The 25,527-nt window shown below is 45.4% G+C and overlaps 1 protein-coding gene across 2 annotated transcripts in view; it reads left to right on the top strand.

Annotated features, from left to right (window-relative positions):
- Akap6 (A-kinase anchoring protein 6) overlaps nucleotides 1–25,527 on the top strand; it is a 454,178-nt gene that overhangs the window by 234,768 nt on the left and 193,883 nt on the right. For both annotated transcript variants that reach the window (XM_050138897.1, XM_050138896.1), the window contains 2 exons: nucleotides 89–1,843; nucleotides 21,871–21,993. In XM_050138897.1, coding sequence (XP_049994854.1) covers nucleotides 89–1,843; nucleotides 21,871–21,993 — 1,878 coding nt within the window. The remainder of the gene's footprint in view (nucleotides 1–88; nucleotides 1,844–21,870; nucleotides 21,994–25,527) is intronic.

Raw genomic sequence — 25,527 nt, 5'->3', positions numbered from 1 at the left:
GCATCTGGTTCCTATTTCACATGGAATACAGATGATATATGTTATCTGTAATTGCCCTTATTGACTCGGTTGCTCTTGTGTGTTCCAGGGCCGGCTTGATTCTCTTACAGAAGTGGATGACTCAGGGCAGCTAACTATCAAGTGTTCGCAGAATTACTTGTCTCTGGACTGTGGTATCACTGCGTTTGAACTGTCCGACTACAGTCCGAGTGAGGATCTCCTTGGTGGCCTGGGTGACATGACCTCTAGCCAGGCCAAAACGAAACCTTTTGACTCTTGGAGCTACAGCGAGATGGAAAAGGAGTTCCCGGAACTTATCCGAAGTGTTGGGTTGCTAACCGTGGCCGCTGACCCTGTCCCTTCCAGCTGTGAGGCAGCCAGTGAGGATGCACCTCAAGAGCCTCTTTCAGAAGAGAATAAAGGTGAGCAGGAGGAACACAGGGCTTCAACATCTGGAGAGCAGCCGGGCTCAACGTCAGGGATGCCGTCCTTAGACGCGCTGACAAACGTGGCGGAACACCCTTCCAAGACCACAAAGCAAAACCCCAGTTCCTCCCCACAGCTGGGTGCAAAGAAAACCCAGTCTGTTCCTTGTGAAATTATGACTCCCAAGAGATCCATCCGCGATTGCTTTAATTATAACGAGGACTCTCCCACACAGCCCACGCGGCCCAAAAGAGGGCTTTTCCTCAAAGAAACTGGCGTGAGTGAGCAGAAAGGCAGTGACGGCAAGAGGCAGCTGGTTGACCTGAATCCAGAGTTGAGCAGAAGCACCCCTTCCCTGGTGGACTCCCCTGACAGATCCAAACTCTGCTTAATATTACAGTCTTCCTACCCCAGCAGCCCTTCGGCTGCCAGCCAGTCCTATGAGTGCTTGCACAAGGTGGGGATTGGCAATCTTGAAAACATAGTCAGAAGTCATATTAAAGAAATTTCTTCCAGTTTGGGAAGGCTTACTGACTGCCATAAAGAGAAATCTCGACTGAAAAAACCACACAAGACCTTGGCAGAGGTGCCTCTGTGCCGAACCCCAAAACGAGGAACTGGTTCGGGAACGCAAGCCCAAACCACCAAGGGCTCGGCAGTGCCGAGCATGGTGCTTCCTGGGGCTCCCAAAGGCACGGTGAGACCAGAAACGGATTCTGCGTCAACATCCTCCTTCGAGCTGCCCCATCAGAGAAACTGGAGCCGGCTCCTGCCTGCGCAGTCGGAGCTCTCCAGCTCACCCCCTCGCAGCCATAGCAGTGAGTCCTCTGTTGGGTCCGACAGCAGCAGAGCTCCAGCTCCTCTTCTTTCAGAGAGTGAAAGCCAAAAAGATGGCTCCCCTGCTCCAAGTCACATCACCCAGAGCAGTCAGGAGGAGGAGGCCTGGTACGGCTCCGATGAATACCTAGCGCTACCATCCCACCTGAAACAGACAGAGGTGCTGGCCCTGAAGCTGGAATCTCTCACCAAGCTTTTGCCTCCCAAACCCAGAGAGACGGTCCAGAACATCGACGACTGGGAACTGTCCGAAATGAACTCTGACTCGGAAATCTATCCAACATACCACAGCAGGAGGAAGCACACAAGGCTAGGCAGGGTGTCCCCAAGCTCATCCAGTGACATAGCTTCTTCTCTTGGGGAGAGCATCGAATCCGGGCCCCTGAGTGACATTCTTTCTGACGAGGACCTATGCGTGCCCCTCTCCTGCATGAAAAAATACGCGGATGAGAAATCAGAGAGGCCTTCATCCTCCGAGAAGAACGAGAGCCATTCTGCTACAAAATCGGCTTTAATTCAGAAGCTCATGCAAGATATCCGACACCAAGACAACTATGAAGCCGTATGGGAAAGAATAGAGGTAAGCTTGGCTTTACTAGTGGTTTCTTGCCCGAGTTTCAGAAATAATGCCGGAGAGACTGCATTCTCCAATCCCCACTGCATTCTCAAATATGGTAACAATTTTTTCTTGGTCAAAGAAAGACATGGAAAAGATACACGACCCCCGCCTTTAGGGATTTTGTCCATCCCGAGGGTCTTGTCCGTATAGTCACTGCCTGCTGCAGAATGCTGTTGGTACTGCTCAAACAGTATGGGGCTCCTGATGAACCATGGGCTGATGCCATTGGTCAAAAACAGCTTCTAACATGTATATCCAAGGGTCTCCGGATGGAGTATCACAGTTACCTTCAGCACTTTTGAATCTCTTTTCTCAGCCCTAGAATGGCTCCCGTATCTCTAGTACCTCCCACTGGAGAGACCAAACATGTCCATCTTACTGGTTTTTCTCTACTCCTCTTCCTTTGGGGGACCTCTGGGTTATTTCCAAGCCATTTCTCATATGCAGTATTATCCAAGAGAATCTGGGAAAAGAAATTTAACTTGGGGTAAATCTCTACTTTTGGAAGGAATTATTGGATGTGGTAGAACCTTTGAAGACAGTCATCAAAACTCCATAATATAAGTTATGATTTTATTCTCTAAGAGGCATCTAGATCAAAAGGGTTCGCTTTCTCTAGAACTCTGTTGGAAGCAGATCCAGGTAATTTGATCATTATTTGTTCTTTAATCGACGTATAAATGTCCATACCTTGAAAAGTTTGTTCAGTACTTTATCTGGGGTAAAAATCTGCCAAGTACACTTCCAAGCCCATATCAGCCGTTACGCAAAGAGGGCAGATCACACGTGATCATTCCTCTTTACGTGGATGGAAACATGTCTGCTGAGCCTATGCTCGCTCTCCACACTAAACTGGTTGGGTTGACAGACATACCAACTCATCAACGCCTTTCCTAGGAAAGCTAAGCCACAAATCTCTGTCTTGGTTCTTCAGTTGCTTTTACTGCTGTGGCGGTAGAGACTGGAATGTCTCCTACAGGGAAACCAATAGCAGTGGAGAACCAGTGTCAGAGTCATCCGGATTTAGAGGAGAATGTCCCAGTAACCCCTGGGTCCACGCGGACACTTCCCTCATTCTTTGATGTATGTTTATTGTTGAGCACTGTTCAGGGACCACTATAAGGCTAGGCACTGTTAACGGCACACATGGACAGAATAACTTACAGAAAAAAAAAAAAACTAAGTTCATAAAATAAAATTAGCATAAATATAGACTAGTAATGTTTCAAACAATTGTTACCTCAAGTATCGACGTGTCCAATCCTCCTCACAATCTTAACATTAATTACAAGTGGGGTTGACTAATTGTGATAATATAGACAAGGAGAGTCGGACTGAGAGACACAGGCGGTCTTCTCTGGAGCCCACACTACTGTCTATGTGTTCCTGTGCCCCTCCTGTACTGCAATAGAGGTTGTCCGTATTCTTGCCTGGAAATGCTGTACACAGTAGGTGGAGACGATATGGCATCTCCAGAAATTCTCGCGAAGTCCTAACCCTCGTGTCGAGCATCGAATGGCATGCAGGACTTAGACCTGTAGAAGTCTAGGAAGCATACACCAAGCTGCAGGGGTCAGAATGGGATGAACTTGGCCATGGAGATGCACAGAGCCTTCCTAGCTGGAAAGTCTATGGTCAGAAAGTGGAAGTTTCCACACTTAGAGTTGACCTTATACTGCAAGGCTCTGAAGACCATCGCAGAACCATTAGGTTTTATTAATAGGAAAATTCGCTTTGTAGTGTACTTTTGCTCTTTTGAAACCCACTCCCGTTGGCTTATTTTTGAGGCTGTAATTTAATTACAAGTCTCCCTTTCTGTCCCTCTCTCCCAACTCTCTCATACACCCCTTCCCACGCTCCATCAATTCCTGGCCTTTTTTTCATTGATTGTTGTTGATCCCAGTTTCACTCGATTGCCTGTAGTTCTGTGTGAAAGGCTTAGGCCTCATGGCCTTTTCCCTGTCCAGTTTGGAAACCCATCTTTTAAAATAGCCAGAGTATTTACATGGTTGAAGAACAGAGACATTAAAAATTACCCAGCATATCTCTCCCTGCTGTTCCTATACCCAGTCTTGGGTTCTGCCCTGCCCTGAGGTAACTGTTATCTACAGGCTTAGGTCCTTCAAGAAATTCTTGTTCTAATGGAAGGGATACTTTATAAACTAGGGATCAAGTCACACCCTTTCCTTCTGCACACATTGAAGCTCCGTTCTGTTTGTTAGTATTTCATGGCCCTCATAGGAAGCTTGGGGGGATTTTTCTCAACTCCCCATGATTTGCCGAGAGCCTGTGGGATAGGTAAGTTGATCGAGAGTTTCAGGTTTGAGGGTCTGCCGCTCTGTGAGCTTTCAACATAAAATTAAAAGAGAAAAATTAAATCAAGCTACCGAAGTGGCTTTTTTCTCATAATGCATGACATAGAATAAAAATGATGAGGAGACATTAGGGAAGGGAGTGGCCAAAGCAGGTGGACTTTAGCATAGGTTAGAAATTAACCAAGTGTAACGTCTGGATCTATATGGTGTAGCTAACACTAGGGTGCAAGCTCTGGCCTGTTTACTCTTACTGTTGTTGCTTTGCTTTATTTTGTTCCATTTCTTCTTTGAAGTGCTGAGCAATCAAACCTAGGACCTCATACCTGCTAGTCCAGCAAGGCCAGTGCTCCACCGCTCAGTTATTCCTAGCCTGTTTGTAAAGTCATGCTTTATGGGAACACAGCTATCCTTTTATTTATTTATTTATTTATTTTTGGTCTATGGATGCTTTTGCTCTGCAATGATAGACTTGAGTTGTGACAGAAAATATATAGCCTGTAAAATAGGAAGCATTTCCTGTCTAGTCCTTTGTGGGTCAAAGTTCCTAGCCTCTGCTCCAGTTGAGATGCTAGATAGAGGGACTTTGTTTTATCGGTGAGATAAAGTGAAATGCCAAGGATTTCAGACAGTAATCATACATATAGATTAGAAATCTATTCATTAGATCCACAGCAGCACTCCTGGGTTCATAAATGAACGGTGGATGATTTTCATGACCGCGTGGGAAACAGCCACTTGTCTAGCAGGGGGTGGGGGAGATGAGATTCTTGGATCTCCTGTAACAGCTGAGTGATTCCCAGAAGAGCAGCCCTGGGTGGCATTGCAGTGAAGACATCCTGATAAGCGTTCTCTGACATTGTCCAAGGTCCAAGGTCTGCTTCTCACACCCCAAGGCTCGGGATGGCTGGCGCCGTCCTGGAGAACGCACCTTTCAGTTGGACGTCTGCACATCTTAGATAGGTCCGTTTCTCCACACAGGCACAAATATCTTCAAACAGCAGATTATGGTATCTCGGCTATAGTTAAATGGCTCAGCTGTTGTTCTGTCTTGTTCGGGAAGGCATCTATAAACCAGTTTTAAGAACTTTGCTTGCCAGCTGGGGATGTCATCGCTCGTAAATTATTTTGGATCCAGGGCAGCAAATACCCAGTTCAGTGCTTGCTCTTGGTCACTGGGCTGCATGAAATCGTCACCCTGTCTGCACAAGGGCAGCTGTCATTGCGCTCCGAGATGAAGCTGGGAAGTGGTGGGTTGAGCGTCTTGTGGGTGTCGGAGAGTGGATTTAGGTGGCGCTGGCTTTAACACTGATTTCCCACAGTAAGATGGGCACAGACAGACCAACCCATTCGAACTTCATTTTGGGTATGTGCTGTTACATCCACGACAACACCCTGATGGTGGCCGTCTTAGCGTAGCCATTTTGTTGTCTTTCCTTTCTGGTTTCCCTGTGTTGTGGCTACGCAAACCACACAACGGAAGTTGCTGTTTTAACCATTTGAGGTATGCAGTTCAGTAGTGTTGGGTGAAACAGCTCTTGAGAGCGTTTTCCTCTCGCAAATCTGAAACTCTGTGCAGAGGTTCTCAGCCCTGCTAATGCTGCGGCCCTGTAATATGGTTCCTTGTGCTGTCCCAACAACGCAGCCTGAGGAAGAGGGGTTTGTTTGGGTGCACACTCAGAAGGGACACAGTCCATGACGGCTGGGAAGGCACGGCAACAGGCAGCTTCGTGGCGGGGGCTCATGTGACAGGGACTCTTTTTTCAGATCCCAACAGAGCAGGGAGCAGACTGGGAGCTAGACGTGTAGAACTAGATCATCTTCAGGACCCACCCCAGACACTCATTTCCTGCAGCAAGGAAGGCTCTACCTCCTAAAAGCTGTGAGACCAAAGCAGCCATCAGCTGGTGACCAGGAGCCGACGGGGGCCATTTCACACGGAAGCTGTAAGAGCAACCCACTGGTTCTCATGTTAGTGAGAATGAACGCTCCTAGGTGTTGGCGGTGATGTCTAGTAAGAAGGCACAGGGACAGGCTGGCACTGGGTTCTGCTTCTCCCTGCTGTTCCGTTCAGTGACTGTCTTGCACTAGCTTCTTCCTCCCCCAGTTCCAGTGTCCCTCATGTCCCTTGTCTCTGCATTTGCCCTCTTCTTTCCGCCTTCTGAGAAAGGAAGTGTGAGAGGCAGACAGCTTTCTTCTATGGATGTGAAAGTTTCACAGATTCCGTCTGCTCAGAGGGTCCGGATCTCAAGGGCATCTCAGAAATGGACCTGCGCGTGTTTCCTGCTGGGAGAGGAAATGTGTGTTGTCCCCTGCTGTTTAGAACAGCTCCTTAAAAGGACGGGGCTTGAAAGTAGGAAGGAAAGGGGCCAGAGAGGGAATGCGAATGCCAAATGTTTGCACAGCAAAGCTACGAAAGAAATCTGTTTAATGAACACAGGGGTAACTGAATGAAAGAACGAGTGAATGTTTAATTAAATTTAAACTTCTTCTAGGCGAGGGCTGCAAACTAAACTGACTCTAAGAGACCAGGTGGGTGAGGCAAAGCGGCCGTGTAGGATGCATAGATGACATATAGGACGTATAAGCGATATATAGGATATATAAATAAATATAAATAAATGCATAAACCAGCAGACTGATTCAACTGGAGTCTACACAACACGTCTGCAGGCAGCCCCTTCCAGCTTCAGATGGCATCTGCACAGGAATGTGGCCTTGTAGGGCAGGAGACTTTTTTTTTTTTTTTTTTTTAAAGTAGGAAACCTACATTTTATGTGACATCTCCCAGTTTTTAAGTCTGAATCTGAGCGGTCTTTAAACAGACCCAGCAAACACATTCATGGGAAAAGTCACTCATCTGTAATCTTTGATGAGAAACTGCTTAGGATTTTTGGCACATAGGGTCAGTGGCTACTAAAAAGTAATCTGGTCCTGCTTTGGGGGAAGCCTCTAAACAGTCGGGTTTTCAGCTGTGGCTGCTCATTATAAACCCTGGAGGTCATTCCAAACATCCCTGTGTCAGGCTTCGCCCCAATTAAGCCAGAATCTGCTGGTGGGTGCTTGCCCTGCAAGACCGGAGACCAAGATGGCTCAGTGGGGAAGGGTGCTTGCCATTCAAGTCTGAAGAGCTGAGTTTGATCCCCGGGACCCACAAAAGGAGGGGGAGAGAATCCATTCCATAAACTGTCCTCTGACCCCTATGTTCATATTGTGGCACACACATATACACACAATAGGAATTTTTTTTTAAAAAAAGTATTATAGTTCTTCAAGTAGCTGCAGTGTCCGGCTAAGTTGGAAAATAAACCTTTAAGCTGTTTTGGAATTTTCTCTTTCTTTCTTTCTTTCTTTCTTTCTTTCTTTCTTTCTTTCTTTTTTCCTTCCTTCCTTCCTTCCTTCCTTCCTTCCTTCCTTCTTTCTTCCTTTCTTCCTTCCTTTCTTTCTCCCAGCAGGCTAGCTATGTTACCACATCACTGTGTCTATAAAGACAATTTGTTACGTTTTTGTGTCTGTTTTAAAATAAGAAAGAGGGGAAAGAGCTGACTGCAGATCTCAAGTGGAAATTTGGGGGGTGGGATGAGATGTAAGGAGTTAATGAATGGCCCACGGGGACCACATGAAGTTAGGTTACACCGTAAATGTCATCTTAAATGCCCATGCTGGGGCCGTAATCCAGGTTGAGAAGTCTAAGTCAACACAACGGTTTTAAAGATAAACCCACACAATTCTCTTTAGAGATAATAACGCGTCTTCAGTGGGATGCGTTTGTAGCAAGGCCACGAGGGCAAAGCAGCTGTGCATTAACAGGGCTGATAGATTTGTCGAGTGTGTCAAGGTCATTGTTCAAGGTTGGCTGAGAAGAACCGCAGATTAGAAACAAATTCCTTCTTGCTTACCCATCTGCAGAACTTCCTATGGGCCTTGACGGTCTATTAGTGATGACTTTGCGCCACCGTGAGGCAATATGAGGCACTGCAACTGGTTCTCGGTTCTCTTCACAAATTTAAACATGAAGGTGAAAATAGCAAGGGGCGTGTGTGTGTGTGTGTGTGTGTGTGTGTGTGTGTGTGTGTGTGTGCTTGGTATAGAAGGGCTGTGATTTGGCAACATTCCCAGGTAAAAATATGACTACAAAATGCATTTGGCGTTCAGGTTTACATCTTAAAGACATTTTTAAATTTGGAGAGAAGGAGAAGGAGATAGGGATATAGTTGGAAAGGGGAGAGGAGGAAGGAAGGAGGGAGGGAGAGCGAGCTGCAGTACATTTGCTGATGTCAGGAGACAGCAGGCAACTACAGTCTCTCCTCCCCTGCTACGGCAGGGCCTCTTCTCTGCCTTTCTCTGCACTCCAGGCTAGCTGGCCTACGTGCTTTGGCATGGCATTCCTGGCTCCAACCACTAGCTCATCATACGAGCACTGTGATTATGGACATGATAGCATCTCCAGCTTTTCACGCTGTTTCTGGGGATTGAACTCGGGTCATCAGGCTTACACAGCAAACGTCTATCCATTAACCCATCTTGCAGACCCAAATGCTTAGGGCATCAGAGAATTATTTTCTCCTGCCTAAATATGAAGGAATAACTTTTCATTGCTCTGGTGCTTTAGAAGGAGACAGTTGCAAATCTAACAAAATCTCTACCTTTTTTGCGTACTTGTAACATTTCAGCAAGGATACTAAATAGTGAGTTCTTCCATGCCTTATCACATTTAACTGATAAAGTGTATAAATTGTCTCTTTTATTAATTAATAAAGGACAGAAGAGCTACAGATCTGCCCAGTGACTGGAAGGTGGGTGTTTGGTTTTAATTCACAGCCCCGCATCTTAATTATGGGCACTTAAGTCTCTAAAAGTTTACTTGTAAAAGTTTTGTGTTTTTTGCTTGATTTTATTTCTTGAGATAGAGTCTAACTTTGTAGCCCACGTTGGCCTAGATTGATCTCAAACTTGCGATCTTGCTGGCATAACCTCCTGAGTGTTGAGATTATAGGTGAGAGCCACTGGGATTGGATGAACTTTGCAGTTTTGAGATATGGTATATTTTTGTTACACCATTGCATTTGATTATTTTATGAAATTCTAAACAGTAAAGGCTACATGAATGCTATTATGATTTTCCCCTATAAACCTCGAGAATTGGCATCACTTATATTGAACAAAACTAGAATAAATACTTTTGGTCCCTTGTCTCAGTTTTGAAAAATAAACAATAAACAAATTTCATTGATTGGCCTAAGTATATTTCTTAGGTCTGGAGTTTTGTATAAGGTTGGCTGGGAGAAACAAGGAAGCCACTCGTTCTGGGTCAACCATTCATTGGGATGTGTCACTTCAACATGGCTAACTCTGTCACATGTGATTCTGGAGGAATTTCTCTTAGAAAATCTCAGTGGTATGTGAAAGCTGGGCTGTGACATTAGCAAGCTTACGTGTGAAACTATTCACGATGCGTTCTCGGTGCTATAACATGACGAGGAACAGACATCTGGGAGGAATGGGGCCTGAAACAGACATCCGGGAGGAATCAGGCCTGGCTATAATTTATAAGCTGCCCAGAGAGGGACCGATGGTGACAGTAAGAAAGTGACTGGCCCAGTAAGCATTAGGCGTGGGTTAATATGAATGTGTGTCAAATAAGGTCAGGTAAATGCATCGTAGTGCAAACCTTCATCTTGGCAGACCCGCCTTTGTGCTGCCTGCCAGGACTGTTGTTTGCCCTGTGTTCATACGAGGTAAGGAAAATCATTCCTACAGTGAGGGTTCTGTGTCAAGGTCACTCATGAAGTCAGCCCCTGTCTGAGCCTGAGGTTCTTGCCGTCCAAAGCTGATGGGCTGGGAACATTCCCGTGAATAAAAGCTTCCACGAGGAAAGATGCTTCTCTGAAGTCAGGCCTGGGCGTTTTCCATTCCTCAGGCCGAAGGATGAAGATGTTGGCTTCCATCCCAGGAAGCTGGTGGCTCGGTCCGGTTCCCACGAGAAACACTGACCTTCATGCATTAGCTAGGAGTGAAGGAAGTGACTGTATTTTATTTTTTCTTGAAAAAATCTTATTGGCAAAGTATCACTTAGAGGTGATGTTCTGACTTGGCTTTCTGGAGACTCCTCAGAATCACTTGTGTGGGTGTTTGTGCATGCATGTGGGGGGGGGAGGGAGAGAGAGAGCAAGAGAGCAAGAGAGGTATATCACAATTTACAATTTGACACTGTATAGCCTTTTCTTCCTCTCTGACCCCCAAATTAAAGAAGACATACTTGATGACACATTTTTGCTATGGTTTCCTTATTTTCTGGAGCACAGAGATTTGTATTTCTAGCTACAAAATAAACATTTAGGTTTAAATTTCCATTTGCAATGAAAAGTTTCAGTAAAGCTATTTTCCTTGTCCGAGCCTCACTCGCTCCAAGTGTCATATCGCTTGGTGCGTTGTGTTTAAGAGACTACTGACCAAGGTCTGTCTGATGAGGTGTAGGACCTGTAAGAAATCGCACAATTTTCCTGGGAAATCAGCAGCTGAAGAACTCCCGTAAGAGTCCTGCTTCAGATATAAAAAAGAAGGCCACACAAGCATGGTAGACAGGACTTTATCACAAAAGGAAGTCACACTCGGTGGGGAGAGATTTGCGAGTAATGTGCTTGTGAGTGAAAGGCTTCCCTTATTCTGCATGGTGGCAAAATAAGACCAAGAAGGTGGGTTCTGGAGCCACATGCTTAAACTAATTTACCCTCCGGTGTTAAACTTAGCATCTGTCTTATCTGGTAAGTATTTTGACTTGCTGGCACTGCAGTTGTGGCCCCTGTAAAATAGGATTACTGCCCCCAGCATATGACAATATGGCAAGAGAATCATGAGTTGAAGCCACCGAGGACAAGCCAGGGAGGCCAGAGCATCCTGTACATATCAAGACACTATCTCAGAAGAGCACCTCCAAAATGAAATAGGTACATGGTGTAAGGCCGTGACACCAATGTGCTTAAAGAGCTCAACGTGTTACTTACCACCGTCTTCCCTCACTTCCTCCTCCACCTGTGAGTTGCCAAGGTCTCTTTGAAGTCAGCTTCCTACCTGGTCCCCTCCCCCCCATATTGTTCACGTCTACCCCTCCTACATCTTGGGACCTATCATGGCTAACCCTAGTTTCCTATACTTTGTGAAACTCTGGGCCTCCTGCCCTGAAGGATGATGTTTATGTTGTATTAGAGCCGATTTTCTCCTAAATGGTCCGATAATTTTAGTTAATGCACTTCTCCGTCATCTTAGGAAGTTTAATGTTGAGGAATTTACGCAACGACTATTTGTTCAGACAAATAGAAGCAGCATTCTAGTTTTTAACACTGCCACACAGCAACCTTATAAATCATATGTACTTGTTTATTTGTAAGTATGAATATTTATAATATATTTATAATTATATACTTATAAATAATTCCCACAGTAAATTTAACCAGAGGGAGAGTGATTATACTATATGGAAAGGGGTAAGGCCTCCAATAGGTTTAGAAGTGCCCATCAAACTCCTGATGAATCAAGACAAAAAGAAATGATCAAGAAAAGATGCTGAAATAAAACACAATAAGCTGGAATGCTTCTTAGGAGATGAACATTTAAGGTGGATCTCGAAGGACAGGTGCAGTAAGTAAATTGAGTGTGTAGAAAAAAAGATCTGTTCCCTGTTAAACTGTAAGGAAGAGGGTGAGCCGTACAGAAGAGAGGAGGAATGAATACTGCTCGGTTTGGTGGTCTCGTTTGAGAGCCAGCGCCACGTCCAGGCAGAGCATCTTGAGTCCCGCTTCCACGGCATCCAGAGTCCTCCCCGTCGCTCACGGTCAGCGCTAACCTCCATGTGGTGCGTGCTACACAATGCGCAGCTGCCGGCTCTTTGTTTTTAAGCCTCCAGGGACTCTAGAGAGGTTTCTCTTCTGCGAGTTTGGTTCCTGTAGAAAGGTTTCACCATCAACATTAAGGCACAACCGGAACCACCAAGGTGGACGGAGCACAAGGAGCTGGCGTGGAGAAACTTGAGTGCACTATGTGTTTTAGGCATCACAATACAGAGCACACAGTAGGTCTGCTGTCTCTACCCCACTGCTGGCTCGTCTCATCCATGGCACAGTCTCCAGCGCCATTCACAGGCCGCCACCGACTAGATCTCCCTGCAGAATTCCAATCTCACACGTTATCTTCCTTGCTGGAAGTCATAAGTTCAGAAAGAAAGTTAAGATCACTAACATGCTCCCCGTCTTTCTGTGAACCGCTTGTGAACTTCCTCTCCTTTCTGTCAAGGAAGAGCACCTTCAGTTATCTCAGACGATAGCATCTTTATCCTCTTGTTATCAGTTGGTCTGGTCCCTTCTACCTGCTGGCATTCTCCATAAGCTGCCATCTTCTGTCCGTGTTCAGAGGACTGGTTAGTTTTTGTCAAGTTGACCCATATTTGGGTCATCCAGGAAGAGGACCAATTCCTCAGTTGAGGAATTGCCATGAAATTGTCCTGCGGCCATATCTGTGGGGCATTTTATGAAATGTTAATTGATGTAGGAAGATCCAGTCCCCTGTGGGTGACGCCATCCCTAACCCAGTAGGACTCCGGAAGAGAAGCAGCTTGGCAAGGCGGAGGGAGCAAACTGGGAAACAGCGTTCATTGTCTCTGCTCAGTCCCCATGGTGGCGCCCCTCAGCGATAGACTGACTACTCTGTCAGCTGAATGAGCTCTCTACCCAAGTTAGCTTTGGCCAGTGTTCTTCTGCAAACTAGGACACTGATGTTGTATTTTCTATGTTCCCCCATTCTTCCAGTAACTTATAAGTCTAAAAAAGTTTTTAGATCAAAGGTTCTATCTACCTGATCAGGCAAGTTCATGCCCTAATGTCCTGCCCACTGAACTGTTGAAGAGCATGGAGCCCTGGCCTGTGAGTCCTAGAAGCTGCTACAATTTCTGATTCATTGTGAAGTCTTAATAATGAAGTGTTTAAAAACGACTTAATCCACATATATACAGACTTTTGTGGAGTTTAACGAAAAGGGCAATTTAATATTCAATCCAGCTGGCCTAATGTTACCCAATGCATACTTTAACCAGCAGCCTTGGAAACTGTATGATCCTCAAAGCCCTTGTCTGTCTTCTTACTTTGAACTCCAGGACCCTCATCCAAAGGATGCCCATGGCAACTTTAAAACATACAGTTACTTGTACTTTGAAACTCGAGGATGTGATGGCCACGTTCTTCCGGGGCAGTTATCCACTGGATGTGCGCTATGGCTCAGTGTGTAACTTTCTGAACCTCATTTCCCTCACTTGAAATTGGGATGCCTTGAAGTAGGAAGACTTGAAGGGGTGTTTGAAGACTGGCTGCTGTGTGCTTTTGCGGGTCATCTGTACTAATGGAGAACTCACTGAGTTGTGCCCCCTACTGATTGGCAGCCCTGACATTCTCCAGCAGCTGTAGCATTTTCTTGCTTGCATGAGCATCTCTGTGCATGGGATTGTAATTTTTTCTCTATGAGTGAGAACCTTGTTATTATTCAAGAAGTGCATGTTTCCTAGAGGAAAGTTTAGACTATTTAAGTAACAACTCAACAGTCACAGGTAACCTTTTGAATAACCTTAGTATTCTACAAATACTCCATCAGTCTATGTGTGTTGCTGTAGAAGACATTTGGCTTGTCAGGTCTTAATCACGAAAGCATTTGGGGCAAATCCAAACAGGATTATAGCAACACGTTCCACTCCACACTTGTGTCAAGGAACGGCCTCTTGTTTTCTGCAAACTTTATGGGAATGTAGGAAACTATTGCTTACTGAAGATGATTGAGTCTCTCTAATAAAATGGAGAGGGGGAGAATTTGAGCTGTGGATAAAAAACACCAGAAAAAAAAAGAGGAGAGAAAGGGAGAAGAAGAGAAAGCAGAGGGGTGAAGAATAAGAGAAGATGGGCTAGAAGAAGAAGGGATGAGCAGAAGATAGAAAAGAAACAACAGCTGAGACAAATCAAGAAGAGAAAAGAGAGTTAAAATAGGAAGAAGGCTTTAAACCCCTAGCTGGACCAGGATTGGATGGGTTGTGGGGCGAGGACGAAGCTGGTGCAAAGCTGTGGGGAGAGTCAGTAGCAGAGGGTCTTACCGCCCCTCTTTCTCTCCTGGCACCCATGAGGGCAAGTTTGTCCAGATAGAGTTTGGTGTGGTTGCCCACATCTGGAAAAAGACTCTTAAATAATCGTTTCATAGCTTTACGACTTTCAGTGAGAGGCATAGCTCGTCCATGCCCGGTGTTTTTCTCTGTGCACTGGGAAACCTGTCAATGATGTAATAGTGCTGCTAATTATTAAAACAGCTGGGGTGTAGTGCTGTTGAGCCTTTAAAGGCATGCCTCTGCTTATGAAAAACCTGCAGTGAGACCATTTAAGGGGGTGGAGAGGTGGATCAATGGGTAAGAGCACTGGCTGCTTTTCTAGAGGACCCAGGTTTGGTTCCCAGTACCCTCAAGGCAGTTTGTAATTTTAGCTCCAGTCCCAAGGGACCCATGGTCTTCTTCTGGTTTCCTTGAGGGCTGCATGCACATGGTGCATGGACATACATGCCGACAAAATACCTGGCACGTACAATAAAAAACAAATCTTTGGAGAAAACATTTAAAATCATTATTATTGTAAATTCATATATTTTATAAATTCAAATAATATTGTAAATTCAGATATTTTGTGCTTAGAGGCAAATAAAGATCAACTAAGCTGTTCGAGTTTCCCTGTAGGTTTGGGGGTGCTCAAAGTAGAGTCCTACTTAGAGGGAGTCTGCAAATCTTGGGGCATGGCAAAGTTACTTGGGAACATGCCCAGCTCCATGCCCCATAGCTGTTAAGTGTTCGAGTCCATCCATGTCTCAGCTTCCTCCTTATGAAGCAGAGTGTATAGGTATCTTCTAGGATGCTTGTGAGGATTAAAATAAGGCTTGACGAACAAGTACTCAGTTAATAAGTTTTAATTATCAACAGTTTATTACCATTTGCTGTTTGTTCTGAAGTATTTAAAAGTGTTTTAAATTAGACCTTCATGCTATGCATTCCAGCCTTCTTATGTTCCCAGAACCTTTGATAATTTCTTTATATAAACAGATAGGAAGCAATGAGGTCCTGTAGACGGCTGAGCTCAGAATGGAACTTCTCTATCTGGTTAGTTTTAAGAGCGCTACTTTGTGACATTTCTGTTTGTTTTCATCTGATGGTTTTGCCCTTTCCTTCTGCTACAGTTTCCCTGGAATGCTTTTCTATTCTAAAGCCACTCACTGGACCCTTAGGAAGCAAGCTAAAGGCTTCGCAAAGCATCAGGCTGCCAATGGCTGACAACACATCTCTCCCCGTGTTTCCCTTCTTCTCTTCGGTTCTGGGCTTTGTGACCAGGCAGGGGCAGTGAAGCAGCAGAGTCCCTAGAGAACTGCTTCTAATCCCCAGGACTTTACCTCGGGCCTCTGGATCTGCTGACAGGGAAGCAAGTAGATACATGGTTGGGAAGAGATGAGCTGTGTTTGAGTATGATCGTACAAAAACCTAAATTAGACATTTCAGACAGGAATTCTGTATGAGAATTATGCTCAATGTGTGAATCTACATACCGGAGGATGTTCACATTGAATCTCAGCGCGTAATCTTGCTTCTAAGTGGATTCCTAATTTGCTGGCTTCAGAGCCTGGACAAAGCTGCACTGTGGGGAGGCTGTGATGTCCCTTAGTTGTTACTTGTTGGTGACCCCACTGCTAAAGATTTGTCCCCAAGAATATGGCCTTCGCCCCACCCCCAAAAAGTTGTTAGATTTTATTATGAAATGTTTGGCTATTAACAGAAACATTTGTTGGTGACATCCTCACCAACCTGCAGGATTCCCGGCTGTGCTCTATCCAATGGCTCACTGATGTTGGAAGCAGGACCATGGCTGTCTCTCTTGAGTGCCCAGAGCAGTTGCTGACACCCATCAGGCTGTGGCTGTATGGGGACATCTCTCATCCGTCTTCTCGGCAATGCCTAGCACAGTTCTGCACACTTACTGAGCAATTGTGTGTGTGTGTGTGTGTGCGTGCACGCTTGTGTGCGTTCCATATGTTTGCATGTAGAAATGGGGTACAGAGGTCACGTCAGGTGTCTGCATTGAGACAGCGTCTCTCCCTCGAGCTGTTGCTTGTTTTTTTTTTTTTTTTTTTTGAGACAGGGTTTCTCTGTGTAGCTTTTTGGAACCTGTCCTGGAACACACTCTCTGTGGTCCAGGTTGGCATCAAACTCACAGAGATTCACCTGCCTCTGCCTCCCGAGTGCTGGAATTAAAGGCATGTACCACCACCTCTTGGTTCAAAACTGAATATCATCATCTGTATTTTTCAGGTGAATGGACTGATGTTCAAAGGCAGGAAGTAACTTGTGTAGTAACTACTGGAACCAAATTCTGGTCCATCTGCTCCACCACTGTTCCTTAGTGTCTACACTGGCTCATGATGAACATTCTCTCTCCTCTCCTCTCCCCTCCTTTCCCCTCCCCTCCCCTCTCCTCCTCCTTTCTCTCTTTCCCTCCCTCCCTCCCTCCCTCCCTCCTCACCTTTCTGACTCTCTCTCTCCTATGATTTACCATCTCTGCTTCCCCTACATAATCTTCATTTTCAACTTTCAATTTTTGAAAAGAAAGGCTACCAGTACAGCAGCCCACCTTTTGTGATATCATGTGGTACCAGTGAGACTCTGAAGTTGGGTACCGAGTCCTTCTGGTGCCATGGCATCAGACAGTTGTCCTTGCCTTCCGCCCTTACTCTTCTCATCTGCATATTGAGGGTGACAGCAGTCACTAGCACGTGTGGTCGTTCCCGGGCCTAAGTGGTTTATTTTATAGAAGATGCTTACAGCAGGTCCTAGCTCATAGTGAGGGCTGCTTATTATTTCAGCTAGAATTATCTGGATGGATTCACCGAGCCCTTAACTGTGGAATATTGAGAAAGGGACCATCAGGCTTTAACGATTTAAAATCCTCACCAACAGAAGTTGCCATTTTTTTTTCTCCAAACAGTTAAGTAGTTCACGCTTCTGAGGCTCTTCAGTGCGGCCCTGTCTGAAGGCAGCTGATTTGGTCTGGCCTGGGTCTGAGTTCTCTACCAGGAGATAGAATTCAGGTGTGTGTAGTACACATCCCAATGGCAAACACCATAGGGAAACTGGCCATCCAGGAAGGGGCTAACTGCCATCCGATAGCCATGTCCCCAGTGGGTAAACTGAATCATTCATCTCTAGCCAGGCACAGGTAGAAAAGTCTAGCTCAGGCATTTAGCTTCCTCTAACTCTTCCCTCGGTACGTTAGGGGTGAACTCTGTAGGGATCTTTCCCGTTGAGCTCCTTTCAAAAGCGGGGACAGATATAATGAGTGTGATGGGAGAAGGGACCGAGGAACCAGAGAGCTTACCTCAGTGTGGGCTGTGGGGTTGGGGGTGCTTGTCCGCTGGTTACCATGTGTCTCTGGAAGCACCCTTCCTTTGCACAGCATGTTACCCTGGGAGGATCAGACTTCAGAGTAGGATCTAGGTTCAAATCTCGCCCCTGGCATTGAGCAAATCATTCCTCTTCTGACTCGCATTTTCCTTGTCGATTAAGCGACCTTCTCCCAGAGCTGTGGTGACCGCACAGCCTCGGCTTCCTGCCGCGTGAGTTCCCGGACCTTTAGGGAAATGCCTTTCAGTTTCGATTGAAAAGTAATTGAAACTTTAAACAAACAAAAATAAAACCCTTATGCCTATGATTCCCTAAGTCAGGGCTGTGTCTTCTCTCCCAGCGAATGACTGTGCCCTGGCCTCTTATCCGGTGCTTGGAAAATCATCCTCTGTACTGTGGGTACTCAGGTACCTTTGCCGGTGGGGGAGGGGTCAACCTGGCAGTTTATATTAATGAGAAGAAGCTGGCTATGGGGGGAGACAAAGGAAAACACAAGGAATAATGAGTATCACAGCCTGTAGATGTCTTTCTATCATTGCCATCTTCAAATGTTTGATGTTAGGACTCCAGCAAACATTTTATTATCGTTTTTATTATTGGTGTTATTATTACTATGATTACACAAACCGGTAAGTGTGAGATTCCATTTTATTTTTTAGTCATTAAATAAATAAATAAATGCTTTAGAAAATTTTAAAGTAAGTTTAGTGAAAACCAAACAAACCAAAAAAAAAAAAAGAACACCTCATGACAGAACTTTCAAGACGTAAATAATTGAGGGCAGAGGTGTCCTACTGACCAGTGAGTGACCTTAGGGCCAACCACAGTGCTTTTCCCTTCCGTCTCAGCTGCCAACTTTTCTTCCGGGTTCTGAATCCTGTCTTGGCCCCCGTTAAGATGTCTCAGATTGTATCAGATGCGAGTGTGGCAAGAGATCAGGGTGGATGGCAGCAGCTGAGATAAGAGAAGGGCTGGGCCACCATCCCTTGGGGCTCAGATCACTCTCCACCTGTGTCTAGATGCTGAGCAGAAGGGACACCAAGGACTAATAAGGAAGATGGGGCTAGGAATGACCGAGGCATTGGTTGAAGTTTGAACCGGGAGGACCACAATGATTTAGCTGTGGCCATGAGCCAAACGTGAATAAAGGGTGCTCTCCACACAGGGCAGGGCAGCGCCGGCTGGGCAGGAGCCCACCTGGCTTTTAGAGTGAGCTTTGCCTTCCTTGTAAATCTGCTCTCAGAATGCTAGAGAAACACATCCGCATAGGCACCACCAAACACAGGAAAGAACAAGTCTGGGTTCACACAAGAGTTCTGTGCACGACAGAGTAAGTGCCTCACTACTTATTACAAACGTCTTTTTTTTTTCTCACATGACCATATATCAGAGTTTAGACATGCTTTCTATTCTTCTGGCATTTTGTTTGTTTGTCCGTTTTTGTTTTACAAGACAGGACTTCTCTGCATAGTCCTGGCTGCCCTGGAACTTCCTCTGTAGACCAGACTGTTCTCAAACTCAGAGATCCACCTGCTTCTGCCTCCTGAGTGCAGCTATTAAAGATATGCGCCACCATGCCCAGCCATCTGTCAGCATTTTTCCTACAATGATATTCATCCTTTTGTGCCCATTTTTGTATAACAGTATGCTGGTACATAGTAGGATTTTAGTAAATATTTAAGTGAATAAATAAATGATCACTCTTCTTCTGAGTAAATTGGGAGCATGAGGACCTTGGGGGAGGGTTGAAGAGGGGAGGGGAGAGGCAGAGAGATGAGCAGAGAAAAATTTAGAGCTCAATAAATTATCAATAAAAAAATTAAAAAATAAAGATTACTCTTTGCTGTACTATAGTTTGATCCATACTTCAAAACAGAAAAAGCATTTCTAGATTTCCCCCATTTCAACATGTTGTTATTCATGTTGGCCTCATTTTCCTTCGTTCACACCTCAGATGTCAGCGGATCCCCTGGAAGCCAGGATTGTCTGTGCATGTGTCTAAGTGTGAATGTGTCTGCGAGTGGAACATTCTTGGTCTAAGAGATGTTGTATCTGGTGATGGGGATTGCACATGTTACCCTCATGCACAGAGCCCCCTGATAACCCACAGAGGTTCTGGAACAGTGGGAAAAGATGATGCAGGAGATAAATGCATTGAGAACCGAGCAGACTCCGGTAAAACCGGTTTTCCATTACGCAGTCTTAGAGCCACACACAGAAACAGCAGCGGGTAGAGAGCCATGGTTTGCCTAACGGAAAGCACAGCCTAGCTTTTGTTACGAACAGGAACCCCGAGACTTGTTGTGTTTCTATTTCGGCTCATGAAACTTGGCAATGCCAGGGGAGGGGTAGCAGAATGTGCAGCAGATGAGAATTGGCAAGGACGGGCTGCAAGCAGGGAAAATACCCTGATCTTTGGTGTCAGCCCTGTTTTGCTGGCGAGCTGGGCTATACACAGAGAGACACCATCAAGGAAGATTCCCCAGGCCCCTGTATTTGCTAACCTGTGTCCAGAAATCTCAGTGAGCTATGCACGCATGGCTATGTGAGGAAATATGACACACGTGGTTTAAAACTCTTTGACTACGGCCAGTCACTATGATGAGGGCCTGGACATTCTCATGTGCTTTAATCGTTTGCTGCTTCTGGAAGATAATTCATAATTTAGTATTGATTATATTTAAGATAGCGTACTTTTTGTCTTTTGGGTTCAACTAGCTGTTTCCAAATCTTTTGCCTCCTGACTTTGTCCACAACCCAATTTATATACAATAACTTAAGTCAAACTTAGCAGTAAGTGGTGGTTGATGTGCGGACTAAGCTATGATTTCCATCCCAGCTGTCAGTCACCGGCTCTGTCCTGTAGGGGAGAGATAAGGCTTCTTTAAGTTTATGTACTCACCAAAGCGTCTCGGTTTTGCACAAAATTCGTTGTGGTACTGTATGATGATTTGAGTTCCACCGGACTCCACTGTGCCCACAGAAGTAATGTAACACCAGTGGTGGGAATTTGTGAAGTATTGAGAGCCTGGGAGGGAAGCGTGGGGTGGCCAGGAAGAGCCTGGAAACACACGGGCGCATCACTCAAGACGGGAGTGGGAGTGGCGGTCTGTAGTGAGAGTCTCTGAGCCTCTGGGACATCTCTGATCTCTTCCCTTCATAACAGAAACGTTTCTCTGGGCTTTGTTTATCTGTTTTTCTCTTTTCTAACCCTCTATCCCATTTTCCTTTATTCTACTGATCTACTAGAGACAAATTGTTCAAACTAAGGGTTATCAGTCTTAAAGACTTATCTAGAGTATACTAAGTAATAAAATTCTTGTCTGAGAAGCATGACAAGAAAATGGATTTCTACACATCAGTCTTCCCTTTGTGTTAGAATATCCTCAGGAAGGTATTAAGGTATCGATCATAATTAGTCGAAGATTTAAAAAAAGGAAAGGATTTAGCGTCATAGGGAACAGAGAGTGGAAAGGACACAGAAGCCTGCTCTTGCTCCGTGTGACCTCCAGGTGGTGCTGTTGACCCAGACATGGAAAGCCCATGCCAGGCTCCGTTTGTAGCTGGATTTTCAGTTTTTCAAAACTATTTTCTGTCTCTACAGATGTGTTCTTTTAAATGGTCAATAAAATTTTATAACCACTATTTGAAAAATCGCAAGATTATTGTGATTTGTGCTTCCCGGGCAAGGATATTTCTTTCTGTCCAGACATTCTCAGTCAGTCGTCCCTTTTCCGTCCTGCCCGTCTCTCCAGCACCCAGGCTCAGCCACAGATACGTGGATTGTTGACGGGACTCATCGGGTATCTTTAGATACTGTTTAAATTTAAAATACACTTCCTAGTTCAGCTGTAGTAACTCAGTTCCATGCACTCTGAATGGACACAACCTATTTTACACCCAAGCCAGCGTGAGATTTGGAGGTGGTCAGGGAGATGCTTGTCACACGTTAGAGATATTTCGAGGTCACTTATGCGGTACACCCCATGGTCTAATCATGTTCTCTAGGAAAGCATTCCTAGATAAACACCCGGAGGAGCTTTTGTTTCCTATTTAGAAAGATTTCGGGCCACCAGCCGTGGAAATGCCCTCCCCAGAAAAGAGCAGGATGAGGCGTTACCATAACGTGGGGGCAAAGTGAGGAATTTTTAAGACCGACTTTAAAGACCATCAACTAATTTTCCTTTTGTGCCCCTCCTGTCTCTCTTCTCCCACAGGGCTTTGTGAACAAACTGGACGAATTCATCCAGTGGCTACATGAAGCCATGGAGACCACAGAGAACTGGACTCCTCCTAAGGCAGAGACGGATAGCCTTCGGCTGTACCTGGAGACACACTTGGTAGGCATGGTGGTGTTGTATATTGCTGTTTCTGTAAAGGACTTAGATGGGATGCTGGTTTGTTTAGGTCCAGTAGCCACTTTAGTTACCAGAAGTCTTTAGAAGCTAACGAGGCCAAGCTTCGGTGGGGTTAAACCACAAGGTGGACATTTGCCAGCATTTCAAGCAGCAAGATGACACCCAAGGCCTCCATATTTCAAATCGATGTTTCAAAGCTCTTTCCAGAAAGGCCCCTGTTTTAAAGTAGCTTAGAAAATCTTATTAGACCTGTGTTCTCCTAAGTGACAATTGAAGATTTCTCTCTTCTTGAAAGGAACAAATGAACAAAAGAGAAAAATTGGATGACCATTCTGAGGTGTTCTAGAATTCTTGTAAAATTAATGAGCCTCTCATTATCAAGAAGGTCTATTTAATCTGTTCTACACTTGGCTATTTTAATAAAATATTTAAAATGATGATCTCCATCAATTCTGCTGCTAGGTGGATTTTTCAGCAGATAATTAATACAACTGTCATCACACCGGGCCCCGTGCTTAGGGAAAACCAGGGAGTAGTCAAGGAAAACATTAGGATGGCTGCGCTTTGGTTTTGCTCAAAGCAGGAATTATAGACCAGGGTACAGTTGATGAACCTCGGGAGGTTTGTGCCGAATGCTTTAAATGGCTGATATCAATTATGAAGGGGTGGGAACCACGTAGCGGAGCGTGATAAAGCGTGGCGAAGAAGCGCGTTGTCATAGGAAACGAAAACTCAGGCTTTAAGGATCTCATCTTTATTCCTTTCACTGATAGAATGAAATTGACAAAGGCAAGGAGCACGAAGCCTTGGGTACCCAACTGTGGGACTGATTTCTGCCCCCTTTACACGCTTGGAATGTGGATTAAGTCAGCATCGTGTAGCGTCCCTTGGACGGCGGCTCATAGGAGAGACTGGAGAAAGACAAAAGGGGGCAAGAAAGGAAGAATTTTAGTTCTCTTAGTGTTGTGTTTGGCAGCATGCTTGATGTCACTGCAAGGAAGACGGCCGCAGGATCCAGTTGCCGCTTGCAGACAGGCTTGTGGGTGATGGCGGATGGCCTGGTGGTGTGGAGAAACGCCAGTGGCCCTACGTGGCTCTCTTGTCCAGGGGTTTTTAAATGCTGCCCTTAGCATTCAGTTCCCCGTAGAATCCAGTTCCCATCTTTTAGAGGGCATTTCATAATCGCAAGATAAAGATATTCAGTGCTTTATGATGTAAATTATATTAATTAGAATGTCAACTTTTCACTGGCATTGTTCTGACAGAAATTCTAATCTGTGTTTAAACAGGACTATATGAACTCTATTTCACATCAAGGGTGCTGTCTTAATTCTCTTGATTTAATATTTTATGGAAAACACACATTCAGCTTTTGAGGTTTCAAAGGGCGCAAGGGCATAAGGGTGCCTTGACTGTGGGTTGCTTATGGAAAGCCAGGTGCGGCGTGCAAGCCGAGGGCCCTGTCCTCTCCAAGCGATGTGCCCTTTGTCGCCAATGCGTCTTCCTGTCTCAGTTAGAGGGCAGAAATTCTTCCTTGACATCCTTGTGCTGGCCTCACCTCGTTCTAGCCCGAAGCTTCATATTGAGCAAGTGATTTGTGTTGTTCTGGCTTATGCAGGTGTTACTAACTTCATGTATCTAATGGAAGAACTAATTTTTGAATATTCTCATTCAATTTAAATTGCCACCTCTGTCTACTGCCTTACTCTATGTAGCCTTAACAACTGCAGACCTTCTTAGCGGTGACTACAGGGAAGCCCAGCCATCCACACCTGCCTCTACACAATGTTCTTAGCCCAACAAAGGGGTCGTTACCCACTTGCTGTGGACCACCACAGGGTCCTTCTTGAGAAATCTCTCTTGTAGAGTGGTCTGTTTCTGTCAAAGGGTTAATACCTTTTGGGGGGTGTTTTTTTCTCTGTGTGATCATTCTGGCTGGAATATAGGTGATATTGGGACAGTTTGCTGAGAAATTCTGGTTTATAGGCCAGTCCACTGAATGCGAAGTCAGTCAGTCAGACCTTACTTCTGATGTTCTGAATTTATGTTCTGATGTCATGTGTGGTCACCTCTTTAGCCTCCTCTGCACGGTTTGCTGTAGAAAGTTCCAGGAGTCACCGAGAGTCACTGGACCATTTCCCAGGCCACTGACCCTAAGACGAGACTCAGTTCCTCTCTGTCCACATTGTCCTCCTGCCCTGGCTGTCTCCTGCACCTTATTGCACTGCCATTATACTGAATTAATACTCTTCTTAGTCTTAAAAGGAGGCAAAAATCTGCCTTTCTGTAAGAACTGTACAAGTGAACCTGGGAATTCCTACCTAGCTCACTCTACACAAACTGTACCTGTTTCCCAATGAGTAAGCAAATGGGTTTTGTGGTGTTACTCGGTGGTAGAGGTCATCAGACAACACTAGTTAAAGCATTTTTCTAGATTCTACCACTCAGTCTTTAGTCCACACGAGCATGAGACCCCAGAGTGACGTTCTTCTCTGGTGGAATATGCTGGAATGGCTGGTGTCTTCCAATATTTACTGTAAAGAAAAACAAAAACCAAAACAACAGTTGTACATTTGTATCTTGATACGTAATTCAATTATTTTCCAAGATTGTAGCCAAGGTGTTTTTTTTTTTCCCCTCCAACACAAATCAATTAAAGTTTCACAAAGCCTTCCTGAGAGAGACACGGGAAGCCTATTTTAGCTGTGGGAAACGGTGAGAAATTGTCATGGTACATCAGCAGTTTTCCATGAGAATTAATCATCTGCTTGCAACCTGGCTGCTTCTTCAAAAATACAGTTCCTATCTTTCTGGAAACTGGCATTTTCAGGAAAATGTCATTTGGGGGTGGAGTGTTATGAGCACTGGCCATTCTCCTCCGCTGAAGCGGTTTTACAAGTAGCGCTGGGGAAATGTATTGTTGGGCAGATTTCCTTCTCGCTGTCTTTCCGTCACTTCTGCCCCCTTCCTGGCCTTTCAAAAACAGCTTTATTGAAGTGTTTGGCCTGCCCTGGATTGCGCATTTTAGAGTATGAGAGTTGAGGAGCTTTGACAATCTGAAAGATACAGACACCGAGCCAAATCATGGTAGCGAGTGCATGCGTCAGCCCACCCATGCATCAGCCCACCCTACCCATGCATCAGCCCACCCATGCGTCAGCCCACCCATGCGTCAGCCCACCCATGCGTCTGCCCACCCATGCATCTGCCCACCCATGCGTCAGCCCACCCATGCGTCAACCCACCCATGCGTCAGCCCACCCATGCGTCAACCCACCCATGCATCAGCCTACCCTACCCATGCATCAGCCCACCCATGCACCTGCCCATCCATGTGTCAGCCCACCCTTCCTCATGCCATTTTGTAATTCCTCCTCCCAGCCCCTCCCCAGACTCCTCCCTAAGCATTTGCTGATTTACTCTATGTCGCTCTCCAATTAGTTTGGACTTGCTCAAATCTCACATGTATAAGACCGACCAGCGTGCTCTCTGCTGGGGCGTGAGCCCGACCTGGGG

Source organism: Alexandromys fortis, unplaced genomic scaffold, assembly GCF_014885135.2.
Source record: "Alexandromys fortis isolate MF-2015 unplaced genomic scaffold, M_Fortis_MF-2015_v1.1 scaffold_35, whole genome shotgun sequence".
Lineage (NCBI taxonomy): Eukaryota > Metazoa > Chordata > Mammalia > Rodentia > Cricetidae > Alexandromys > Alexandromys fortis.
The sequence above is the reverse complement of the archived record's forward strand: the minus strand, read 5'-3'. Positions and strand labels throughout refer to the sequence as shown.